This window comes from Arctopsyche grandis, chromosome 11 (assembly GCF_051622035.1).
Source record: "Arctopsyche grandis isolate Sample6627 chromosome 11, ASM5162203v2, whole genome shotgun sequence".
Taxonomy (NCBI): Eukaryota; Metazoa; Arthropoda; class Insecta; order Trichoptera; family Hydropsychidae; genus Arctopsyche; species Arctopsyche grandis.
Genome location: NC_135365.1, coordinates 16,235,831 through 16,247,696, shown reverse-complemented (window position 1 = coordinate 16,247,696; position 11,866 = coordinate 16,235,831). Strand labels below are relative to the sequence as shown.

At 31.8% G+C, this 11,866-nt stretch overlaps 1 protein-coding gene across 2 annotated transcripts; it reads right to left on the bottom strand.

Annotated features, from left to right (window-relative positions):
• Nucleotides 1-6,777, bottom strand: 5PtaseI (inositol polyphosphate-5-phosphatase A). Of its 2 annotated transcripts, none has more exons than XM_077440951.1 (11): nucleotides 6,479-6,777; nucleotides 4,746-4,976; nucleotides 4,276-4,443; nucleotides 3,909-4,163; nucleotides 3,682-3,843; nucleotides 3,473-3,597; nucleotides 3,231-3,383; nucleotides 3,002-3,149; nucleotides 2,801-2,916; nucleotides 2,539-2,725; nucleotides 1-2,436 (listed from the first exon to the last, which is right to left on the bottom strand). In XM_077440951.1, exons 1-11 carry the CDS (start codon nucleotides 6,557-6,559, stop codon nucleotides 1,375-1,377), a joined length of 2,688 nt encoding a protein of 895 aa, XP_077297077.1. In that variant the 5' UTR covers nucleotides 6,560-6,777; the 3' UTR covers nucleotides 1-1,374. The 2 variants fall into 2 exon arrangements, with proteins under 2 accessions (XP_077297077.1, XP_077297079.1); XM_077440953.1 differs by having other exon boundaries at nucleotides 8-2,436; nucleotides 2,801-2,914; nucleotides 3,015-3,099; nucleotides 3,253-3,383; nucleotides 6,479-6,772.
• Nucleotides 6,778-11,866: the final 5,089 nt, after the last annotated feature.

Sequence of the window (11,866 nt, the reverse complement as noted above, 5' to 3'; positions counted from 1 at the left end):
AATATAAAAAAAAGAATTTATTATAAAACTAGTTAACAAAACATTAGATTAGGACAAAAAATAAAGTAACTAAATTAAAATTATTATAAGTATTACGCTTGTACAAACGTACAGTACATACATTAATAATCGAGCAGATAAGTAAAAAAAAGGGTCATACATTGAATAAAACATTACAAATTAAAGTAAATCATAAGAGACGACATGAAAATAATTAATTGTAAATAAAAATAAGCACTTTCGAATTAATTAAGCACAATGAGGTATCGACGTCTGGGATGGAGACATTCACAAATGAGCAATTAAAATAAAATACTAAACTCTCCAATATTGCGAGATATACAGTTTCGGTCACATCAAACATGCATTTATGCAAACACACTGATATAATGTTAACTGAAAACTTAGTCTTAACTCTAATGTCATGATAATAAAAACAACCAGTCAAAGCATTGCACATCAAATTAAATTTACATAAGAATACTAAAAAAAAATATACAAGAAGCCATTTAAAAATCAAAATTTAGACCTGGAAGTCATACAAACGGAATATTGATACTGTTGGAATAATGCGAGAACGTTTACATTGATTAGTTTCAACTTATTAAATTTCCTAGTTTGGTAACTCAAGAGTATTATTTCATGTGCTTCTATTTGACTTGACTAGTTTAACTTTTCTATGAACTAAAAAATCTAAATTGATATTATATTAATATCAACTATGTAAATTACAACATAATATTGAAGTCCTTTTTTTGTTAAATAAAATGCACATATAAATCGGATAGTTAAATTGTGTGTAAAAACAATAATAAAAAAAAATCATGAAACTGTGCAATTCAAAGTGCATTTAATGTACTTTGAAATTAGTCTTTAATTGAACTTTAAGCATCATAATCTCATGAAAATTATTATATAAAATTCAAACATTATTTATTATATAAAAGAATAATATAAGCGTAATCGTTACAAAATCCTCAACAATTACATAAAAGTATGTAATTATAATTGATGATACGTTATTTTTTGTTTGAACTTCCCTTTACATACAAAACACATTATGTAAGGTAATGTGTATATTACTTGAGTATTAACAATATATTGTTATAAAATTAAAATTAAATTGAGCTTTAGAAATATGTAAAAACACAACATTTTTATGTATCACGAATGTATGAAATTATTCTTACTACTTTGTTTAATTTTAAATTTGCGATTTTCGTCGTTATTTGCAGTCATATAAAAAAACAGACTTGTGTATTTCATATTTGAATAATACATACAATTAATATTCACTTACATACATATGTATATAAACTTGTACGTGAATAAAAAAAAATAGCACAATTTAATGGTACTAAATAATAATAAAAATTAGCAGAGTTTGCAATCAAAGCATTTGCATTTACTACGAGCTTTAATCTTTATTTTAGCACTAGTTTTACTACATCTATCTAAACTTTCATCCATGTCATTTATTTTATTTCCTAATCTTTCGTTTTCTATTGAGCATGACTCAACGTCATTACAACTATCTGATTCCGTATTGGAATCGGATTTTTTCAAAATATTTTCTAATCTAGATTTGAGCTGTCTAGGAGAAACACTTTTGGTTTTGCTCGACAAATATTCGGATCTATCCAAAGACTGAGATTTGTTAACAAAAAACACTGAACTATCATCAGTGTAGACAGAATCTAAATTTGGACCCATATTAGAATTGATATCTTCATTTATCTTAACATTATTTCCCTTTTCTATTTCCTCATACGTACAAAGTTCCGGATATGGGGAGTGAGATTCTATACTCTCGGGAGTATAAGGATCTTGAGGTATAACTGGACAATATAACAGATGAGTATCAATATGATTGACTATGATACCGTCGTAGCTCGAGTAGTCGGCACCGGTAATGTTAATTTGCACGTTTGGTATCGACGCATTATTCGCATGATCAATGTTGTCATTTGACAACGTCAAACTATCATTTAAACATTCCGATAAGGAATTGCCAAATGGTTTCTGTAAAGATTGACTATTTTTGTTTAATTTTAACAATTTAATATAAGAACTATCTAAATTATCACTGTTTAAAGTCTTTACTGAAGCGTCCTCGTGGTTTGCATTTATGTGATTAAAACTAGGGTCAGTACCGAGTCGCACTAGAGACGACGGTCGATCCTTTGACAACAGTCCTTTAAAACCAGAGTCATTACTTATTTGACTAGCTAATCTACTTCTACAACTAGTTAAACTTAAAGGCTCAAAACATTCCTTAGAAGGACATTTCGATAAATTTTGGGCACTAGGATGACGGAAACAAGTTTCAGAATGTATTTCTGGTGGTGCTATATAACAGTAATCATTAGAATCATCTTGCATGCAACAACGAACTGTACCTTTATCACTTTGTAGTAAAATTCTCAAATACACCGGCTATAATAAAAGTATAATATTAGAAAAATTCATATGGTAAAATTTGTTCAAATTCATATAAAAGTGTTTGATTAGGTTCTTTAAAATACACAAGAATTTCACCTTATGATCTCCCATACATGTGGCATCGCCGATGATTCCGTATTCAACTCTCTTTCGCAAAGACGGGTTCCCACCATCCGTTGACATTTTTCTCATGTCCAAGTGTTCTCCCATTTTCGGAGAACCCTCGGATTGATTGCGAACCAATCGCCTCTTTGTTGGAGACCCATCATATGTTTCACTCACCCTAATTACATACATAAACGTAGTAAGGAAAAATTTGTACGAAAATAATAATTATACATGTGCAAAAATAATTTACCTTGCATTCATTGCATGTACAATATTAGTCGGATCTGCAATACTCTTCCTGCTTTGGGCAATGCCGGGCACACTGAGCCCGTCGAAATCTGTGCAACCAACTTTTCTACCCGGACTCTACAATAACAACAACAAAAAAATTGACAATCCAATCAACGACTCATTTGTTGACGTGTCTGTAAAAATAAGCTGGAAAACATACATGATTAATTTGCGAAATGTTCCCATACTTTATAGGAGATGAGGAACGTGCAGGACTACTTTCCGATGAACTATTTTGACCAGATGATCGATGACTGCCTTTAGAAGGACTTCCACCACCACTATCGGTGGATTCAGCAATTGACTTTCTACAATGATCAAACACATACATTCAATGTATCTAATATGAAGAAACAATAAGTTGTATATTATAATAATATAAAATATACCGAGATCCATGTTTGAAAACACCATCCATTTGTTCTACGATAGATCGTCGACTTTCAGCTGGATCTTTTGGCATTAGTTTTTGTCCATCCAAATGGTTGATTATTAACCTTGCTGTTTGTGAAAGCAAAATACGATCACACCAAGAAGGACATCTGAAGAAAAAAATATATACATATGTAAATAAACAAAAATTTACGACACTTAAAAATAATGCTAATATTAAACATGAAGATTTATAAACCTAGTCTTCATGTAATGGGTCGGCAGTTCAACATTCTCTTCAAACGGATAGGATGGAGGAAATTTAATAGGAAACTCGTATAAATGCGGTTTCATAGCATCCAACTCCTTATCAAATTTCAACATCTAAAATAATGAACACTAATTAAATACTGTTACACCCGCTTAATATTAATTTATTCATTGAAATTAACATTGATATTATCTCACCCACGGTTCACGAAATACTTTCTGATGTTCGACATGAGTGAATTCTTTTTTGCCGACAGTCAATATAACCCTATCGTCTTTTTGACTGCGGTACTGAAGTTTCGTGTTTTCAACAGATTTGGTCGAATGACTTCTAGTAGCTTTCAAGTTGTCAGTTAGTTTCTATAATGAAATTCAATGTAATACAATAAAGATTTCTGAACAATTCAAAATGTGACGTGTCATACCTTGACAATTCCGGCAGTATCGAGTCGAAAATTAAAATCTCCGAATATGAAAAATGGTGGCTGACGAGGGTCTTGATGCAGATGTTGTAAAGTATGCCGAAGAGCGCGTCTTCGACTGCGACAATAGACAGAAGGTGTTGCTTCAGCAGCAATCATGTTAGAAGCATCATGAAATAGATGTATGTTAACGAGTTCAAAAGCAGTATTCCGAATCATCCATCGAACTCTCATGAATCCTTTTCTGGACCATTTACACTGGAAGTTAAATTTTATATCATCAATCGTGTGCATACTTTTAATCTTGAAATTGGAGCATAAAACAGTATAAAAGCAAATGATAATTCAAATACTTTTCAAATAACCTTACTTCTGGAAAAAAATGCTGTGGAAATTTTGCCTTCTCTTTTGTGGGTGCTTTTTCTATATTTCCGGTGTGGATTTCTTTTCCTTCCACCAAAGTCCATTCTTGTAGTAAGAAATCCCAGATTTTAACATCATTCAAAGAGGAATGAATAAAATAAACATTACCGAGGGCCTAAAACAGTGATGATACAATAATAATGATAAAAATCATATGTACATATACATATAACATCCAGGAACTGAATAAATTGTGATAATTAATGTTTGGATGATATTTGAATAACAGGATGTAGTACAAGTCATAATTTTCCAGATACTATTACTAATATTATACAAAAATAACCGCTTACACGAAAACCATGTGAAACGTATAAGAGGTTAAAATTAAAAAATTAAAAAGCTATCAAAATAGTTTAATTATAAATTCGAGCAGACGAAAATTTAAATTTTTATTACATATAATTAAAATCTTACAGTAAATTTTTCGGCGGAGCTGTAATCTTCGTCGAGATATATTCTAATTTTATCAAAAAGCCTCAGTTCTGGACTATCGCATAGTCTTTGTATAAATTCTTGTACATATTGCATAGATTTTTCATAAGTTTTTCCGCCAACTTCTTGCATATGTAGGCCTATAAATTTAGGCTCCATTTTGGTAATAGTCTGTAAAAACTCTGTCACCCACATTGGAAGCATAATCGACGGCTGAAATCCATTCAAAAATACAATTACAAACTTAACAGAAACATCTATTATAGAATCTAACATAAATAAGTACATATATAAGTATACTCAATAGATTGTACAATTATGTATAACTGAAATTAAAACAATAAATATACAAAATTGTATATGTTATACATACAGTTTTTACACTTCAAATTCAACCATTTGCATTTTGAATTTAATTTGCAAAAGGTTGAATTTGTTTTGCAAAATGTTAGATTTCATTTGCAAAAGTTTGTCTTTCATTTGTAAAAGGTTGAATTTGAAGTGAAAAAACTGTATTAGATACAACATCGATGGTATGACATTGAATGTTTGTATAGGTTGACGTCGAATTTATTTACATTCTATTCAAAAGATTACATATGTAACTAGTGGTTTTACCCGGCTTCGCTCGGTATTTGTAATATAAACCGCGTAAACATAGATAATCTAATAGTAAACATTTTATTAAATTTATTTGAATAGTTTTATTAATTTATATTTTTTTGAATATTCATTTATTTTTTTATTAAACTTAACGTCACGGATTCTACGAAACAAAACTTTCATACATACAAAGTCTCTTTCAAAATTATATATTAGATTAGAAACCATACAAAAATAAACATCGTTATACCTTGAGGGTAGAATTTTTTCAAGATGGCTGCCAAATAAATGGACAGTAGAATGAAGACAGTGAGTTATCAGATTAAAGATCTCTTTCGGTATTATTAGATTTTATATATATACAAATCAACTGAATTGTTAGTTGTTTATCTAACTTTAGTACGATGAAATAAAATGAAAACTGAATCGTAGAAACATAATTTTTTTCGTGTTTTCCGTGAAAAATCGTGTTTTCCGTGAAATTTTTTCAAACACTAACTGAACGCTAGTTGTATTATATAACATAAAATAAATACAATATTAGTTTTAAAACTTATATTTATCGTGTACGTATTTTTTTCCTGGTATATTACTAACATGAACGGCAGGTGTTTATCATGTTTACTTTCATATTAACAGAAGTTAGCGTTTTAAGAGTCTTTTTAACATATCAAACACCATTTTTCCAATAAAAATATCATCCATGTCGGGTAAGAGAATGTTGAAGAAAAACATCAAGAGTGTTTCAACTCTAATAACAAACAGTACGAAAAGAAAGAAAATAAAGCCAAGATATTCATCATCGTTTATTATTATATTTTGATCTCTGCAATAAACATTGTTTGCTCAGTATAACAAACACACAACACTGCAAACATAAACTTAACAATAGATACAAATATCAAACGACTATGCACCGTCGTCACAAAGGAGCCATTTTAAAACAAACTTAAAATGCATACAAAACAAATGAAAGTAAATAAATAGGTGGAAGAAAAAAATTCAAATTGAATTAAGTAATTGATTTGTTGTTGGTTTTGATACAAGTGGGAGTGAGTGTGTGTGTGTGTGTGTGTGTGTGTGTGTGTGTGTTGTGTTGTGTTGTGACTGACCGACTCGAATATGGATCCGACGTTGGCCGTGATGAGGAGCACCGGCAGCTTCTCAGCCCCCATCTTCTTGAACTTCAACATGGTGGCTCCTCGACGGTTCGAGTACTCGTCTCGCGAATCCTCACGCGCTGTCTCATCACCCGTCCAGCGTCATCGACACCACCCCCGACACAACCCCCACCACCACCACCACCATCGCTACCGACACACAAGACTCTCCGCGCGGACACTGCGCTTTGGCCGTAACTACACTCGAAACGCGACCAACGACCGACAATCGATAAACTCAGTGTCGATTTGCGAAGCCCTCGTTTGGGTCTCCCTCTCCCCACTTCTCACTCCCCTCCTCTCCTTCACTTCCCTCTCTGCCGCCCACGCGTTGCAACTTTGCTAATCGACGTTCGCAATACTACATGTGTATGTACATATCAGTACATGTACGATCGGAAGTGGAGGATGTTAATTTGATTGGTGCGGAAGTCGGCCACCGTACCGTTACGAAGTCGCTTATGATTTATATTTCATTTCATTCTCAATGAAACAACGAACGGTACTGATCTATAGAGTTAGAAGATCAAAAGCAAAGTCTTGACAGAAAAAATGATATTTCAAGGGAATTACTGAAGCTACAAAGCAATATCAAGTACTAATTCAGTGATGTGTACTTGGACTTGGTTTTTGAAATATTGCGCGAGTAAAGGTCTGTTCATACCTATCCAGCACGATCCGAATCCTGCAAGTACGGACAGTATTCTTTAGTACATTCTATATGGACGCGCATGAATGCGTAAATGCGCATGCGCGAATGGAGTATGAATACGTACATATAATGTACCAAAGGATACTATCCGCACTTGCAGGACACCTGCAGGATACGGGTCGTGCTGGATCGGTATGAACATACCTTAATGAGACTTACATAAAACTGGAATTACTTATATAATAACCCTGCGCTGCAAACGATTGCAAACCAAGCGGGCTTTTGGTTTGCAATCTCGGCTTTTGCCATTTTAAACTTGCCAGAAAGATCCAACTCAATTTTTAGAATTGCCAATCATTAATGTACATCGAAATGTCATCTGCGCAACCCCATGAATATCTCGTCTTTCGTACATGCTGAAATTCAAACAGTTAAAATGCAATCGAAATGAGCATGCAGCCGGGTGGTTTGCAATCATTTGCAGCAAACCCATATAATGACAATACATATGTATATGTAGATAGAGAAGTTGTAAATGCTAATAAGGCTTAACAATGAAAATTAATTCAATGGATATTGAATGTCTCCTTTAAACTCAATCCTTTTTCTTGAAAGGATCCACCTTGGAAACAATCAGCTGTCTTTTTAAATAAATAAAAAATTAATTTGATGTTTATATTGAAATATCTGATTAAACGGTTTCAATATTTACATTACCTGTTTATTCGGAAGCAGGTTTGATAAATTCTTCTATGTATGTACATACATAGGTCCTTAAGAGTTACTTATCGGCGATCACAGCACAAGCTCATTTCTACTGTCTGTTTTGTTTATTGCTTCAAAATCTTGTCATACGTTTCAGGCTATGGAGACGATAGATAACCCTCGCTATTGCTGCGCAAAATAATATGAATATCCAGAGATTGCAAGGAGATCCATTTATAGTGAAAAATTGCAATTTAGCTGAATGGAGCAAAACTCAAAATAAAATCCTGATTTTAGAACCGATAAATAAAATATATCGGCAATTTAGTAATTATAGAAAATACCTAGACGAGTTCAATTTATAAGGTTCAGGATTCAAATGGAAACAGGTTCCAGAATCAATACAGTACATATGTACATATGTAGTTTCACCTGGAAGAACCTGATCAAAACGAAGAAAAACATTGTTTTTCTTGAGAAAGGTTGCTTGTTGTAACGCGAGAATTGAAGATGCGACAATCTCGAGGATGATTTGATAACTACATATGTGAGCGTAATTTTCAAGTAGTTTCTAAAGATTATAAACACTCTTAAAGCCAATGCAAATTAAAACTTACAAAGAGTGAAAATGTATTAGAAGGAAAAAGGACGCATGCAATAAAATGTCTTTATAAAAATGTTGTTATTTTTGCGAATCCATTGATAATATGAGATTTATGACCTAGCAGTGTCATTCTGATAGTGTTTCGTCCATTTTAATACGTATAATTCGAATGAAGCCAGTTAAAAATGCGAATTATAATAAAATCCATCCATCAATGTTACGTCTAGATAAGGATTACAATATATTAAAAAAGTATCCATTTGAAAGCCTTTCTAAATGTGTATGTTGATTAAGTACCTAACGTAATATTGGGAACATTTTTCTTCACGGATATTCTTATCTAATAACTAAATGTTTATAAAGAAAGTATGAGCCTATAAACAAACTAAATAGAAACAAGTTTAAACACGCTATTGAAAAAAATATTGAAGATATGTATGTACAAAATTCTAAATCAATATTATTTTTAGATGGACTTTTTTTTAATTTGGATACCTACGCTGGAAGCGAATTTTAAATTATTTTCTTTCCTAAGCGAAATCCCGAAGGAAATCATAATTAGAATTCAAACACACATACATATGTACGTATTTAAAGGTTCACAAACCTTTCCAAGAATCTCTCTGACGTAAATATCGAACTTTTTCCTTACGGAAAGAATGTTATTGTATGAAGAACTATGTACATATGTATGTATAATACATATATGTAGGTGCATTGGTGAAGTAAGTACATATGTTTTTGGAAAAACCAAATTCGTTCGAAATATTTTTTAAGATTTCGTTGATATTTGTGACGAAAACTACAATAGTTCAGAAAACTGAAATTCATTTTTTATTGATTGTATTGTACTGAATATTGAAATTCTATTCGACGCACAAGTAAAGATTGCAAATTTTGTCAAATATTCATCTGAAACAGACTTATTGTAATTGAATATGCATGCGACAACCTATGAACCGCAATTAATTCGTTAGATTCGTCTTGCATGTGAAAATTATTAGAATTTTTTCCCAATGAGTTGTGTGTAAACTTTAGAATTCTTAAAACGTTTTAAAATATTTCGAATAATAACTACACAAGTACTGAATTTTTTTTCTTATGCTTGAACTCCATAGGAATAATTTATTTGGATAGTGTGATGTATTCGGACAATAAAACATTTCGGCCAAATTTTACGACCAGTTACGTTGAAAACAAAAAAAAATCTACATCATAAGAGAGAATATACTATGTAGATGAGTATCATAAAAATATTAAGTAATTATTACGGTAAATATTCAAACTCGGCTCGCTAGACTTGACCCACTTTACCTGCGCACGCGTATTTAGTAGGTAAATCACACTGCAGATTAAAATAGATTGACATGACGTAAATTATATTCGATCAATTCTAATCGATTTACATACATACCTGCCTATGTATTGTGACGCAAAACGTACCCGAGTTATTTGTAATGAGTTAATACTTGGCACGATTATACGCCTTGAATATTTCATACATACATAATGGTATCTTGTAGTAGCTATCTACATACATATGTATATACACAAGTAGTACAAATGTACTTATGTGAAAGTCATCTTAAATCGAAATCAGATATTTTATATAGTTTTTACTTTCTTTTTGAATATAATAATGGTAGCGTATATATTTAGCACCACTGAGGTCGAATGTTCGAGTCCTCGTCAAACTGCTGGTTAGGTTTGAGGGTTTTGTGACTCCAAATCGATCGTTTCTCTATCAGAGTTTGCCAATTTTATCTGATCATTGCTGAAACGGTTCCTGAAAATTGGTATTAGATCTATTCCTGTTGTCACAAAATCTGTGTGTATAATTTGTAAAAATTATGCACAGTAATCTGAAATCTATAGATATCTCTATAATTTCGTGTTTATTATGTGTATAAAAATTGCAATTATAATTCTACACAAAAAATCTAAAAATAATCCATAGATGTCTCTATGATTATTATTTCTGTACTGATTAATTGTTATATGCTATGTATTCTGATTGTATATGTATTATTGTATTTCTGACCGTTATCGTACACTCGTCGCATTGGAGCGATCTGTAATGACGAGTGTATATTGATTGTAATAATAAAATAAAATAATTTGCAAACTTTTTGTCTTCTGGTTTTCGAAATTCTTTCGTTGATGCAACATCCAAACGAACCTACATGAGTTTCTACATGAAAACATCAATGCCAAAAGAAATCTTAGGAAAATATTGTATAATTATATTATTGTAATTTTTGTATTGTAATGCTTTGAACAGAGTGGTCACGGGTTAAAATCCCACTGGTTTCTGCTGGCCAGACTTTGGATTTGTGACTCCAGGTCGATCGTTTCCTATCAGAGTTTACCAATTTATCTGATTTTCATTGAAACGATTCCTACAAATTGGCAACCTTGCCCATTTTCTCGCAAAATCTTGAGATTTCAGCAATCTCAAATTTCGCTGAATTGTATAAAATGCTGCAAATATACAAATTTGACCATAGATGTGTCTGTGGATATTAATTGATATGTATTTATGTGCTTTGTATAATACTATGTAATAATATTTGTATCAAATGTGCAATGTGTCTGGCCAGGAAGGCGCTTTGGGCTATGCCCTGTTAGGCCTTCCTGGTGTAAATTAAAAGATAAAATGAAATTAAAAAAATATTGAAGAATCAGTATCAGAAGAATCAATAAAAGACATGAAGAATCAGTATCAGAAATGACTCGATTAAAAGAAGGCCAAAATCACATAAATAAAAGCTTTTAAATAAAAAGGGGAGTTACCTCACTGATTGGCTTAGTTTTTACTTAAAGTTGACCATTTTAGTTTAATGTTGAAAATAATTAATCGCAGTCTTTTAATGGTCTTATTAATTAGTAATCGGTAGCAGTACGCATATAACTTTACTTTAAAATTTACTTAAATGTGGTCAATTAAATACTATATTTCTGTGACTTTTTTAATGCATCAATTACATAAAAAAAGTCACAAAATACTGCAAAAACATAGCTCGTCACATTCAATGTTGTTCGACGACACCATGTAAAAAGAGGTGCAATAAAAGATTTTACAAATAATTATGACAAGAGAAACGTAAACAAAACTTCAATCAAAGAGGCCAATCAAGGAGAGAATCAGCCCAATGTTTTATTCATATTTCATATGAATTGTGGACCCTGAACAATAAACGGCCCGGACCCTGAGGGGGCCGTTTATTGTTCGAATGTTGTAAATGCATTGTTAAAGGTTTGCCGAACCTTTTTTTACAAAGCATTTACAACAATTGAACAATAAACGGCACGCTTCCGGTCCTACCTCTACTTATAACCTCAAGACACTGCATAACTTGAGATTAATAAAGAGGAAAAG

What these genes read in the sequence shown, in the direction of transcription:
- 5PtaseI (XM_077440951.1), bottom strand. Translation starts at nt 6,559, where the DNA reads ATGTTGAAGTTCAAGAAGATGGGGGCTGAGAAGCTGCCGGTGCTCCTC. An exon ending in ATACTGCCGGAATTGTCAAG is followed by an intron (nt 3,844 to 3,908) that starts GTATGACACGTC and finishes ATTTCATTATAG; the next exon opens with AAACTAACTGACAACTTGAA. An exon ending in ACCCATTACATGAAGACTAG is followed by an intron (nt 3,384 to 3,472) that starts GTTTATAAATCT and finishes TTTTTTCTTCAG; the next exon opens with ATGTCCTTCTTGGTGTGATC.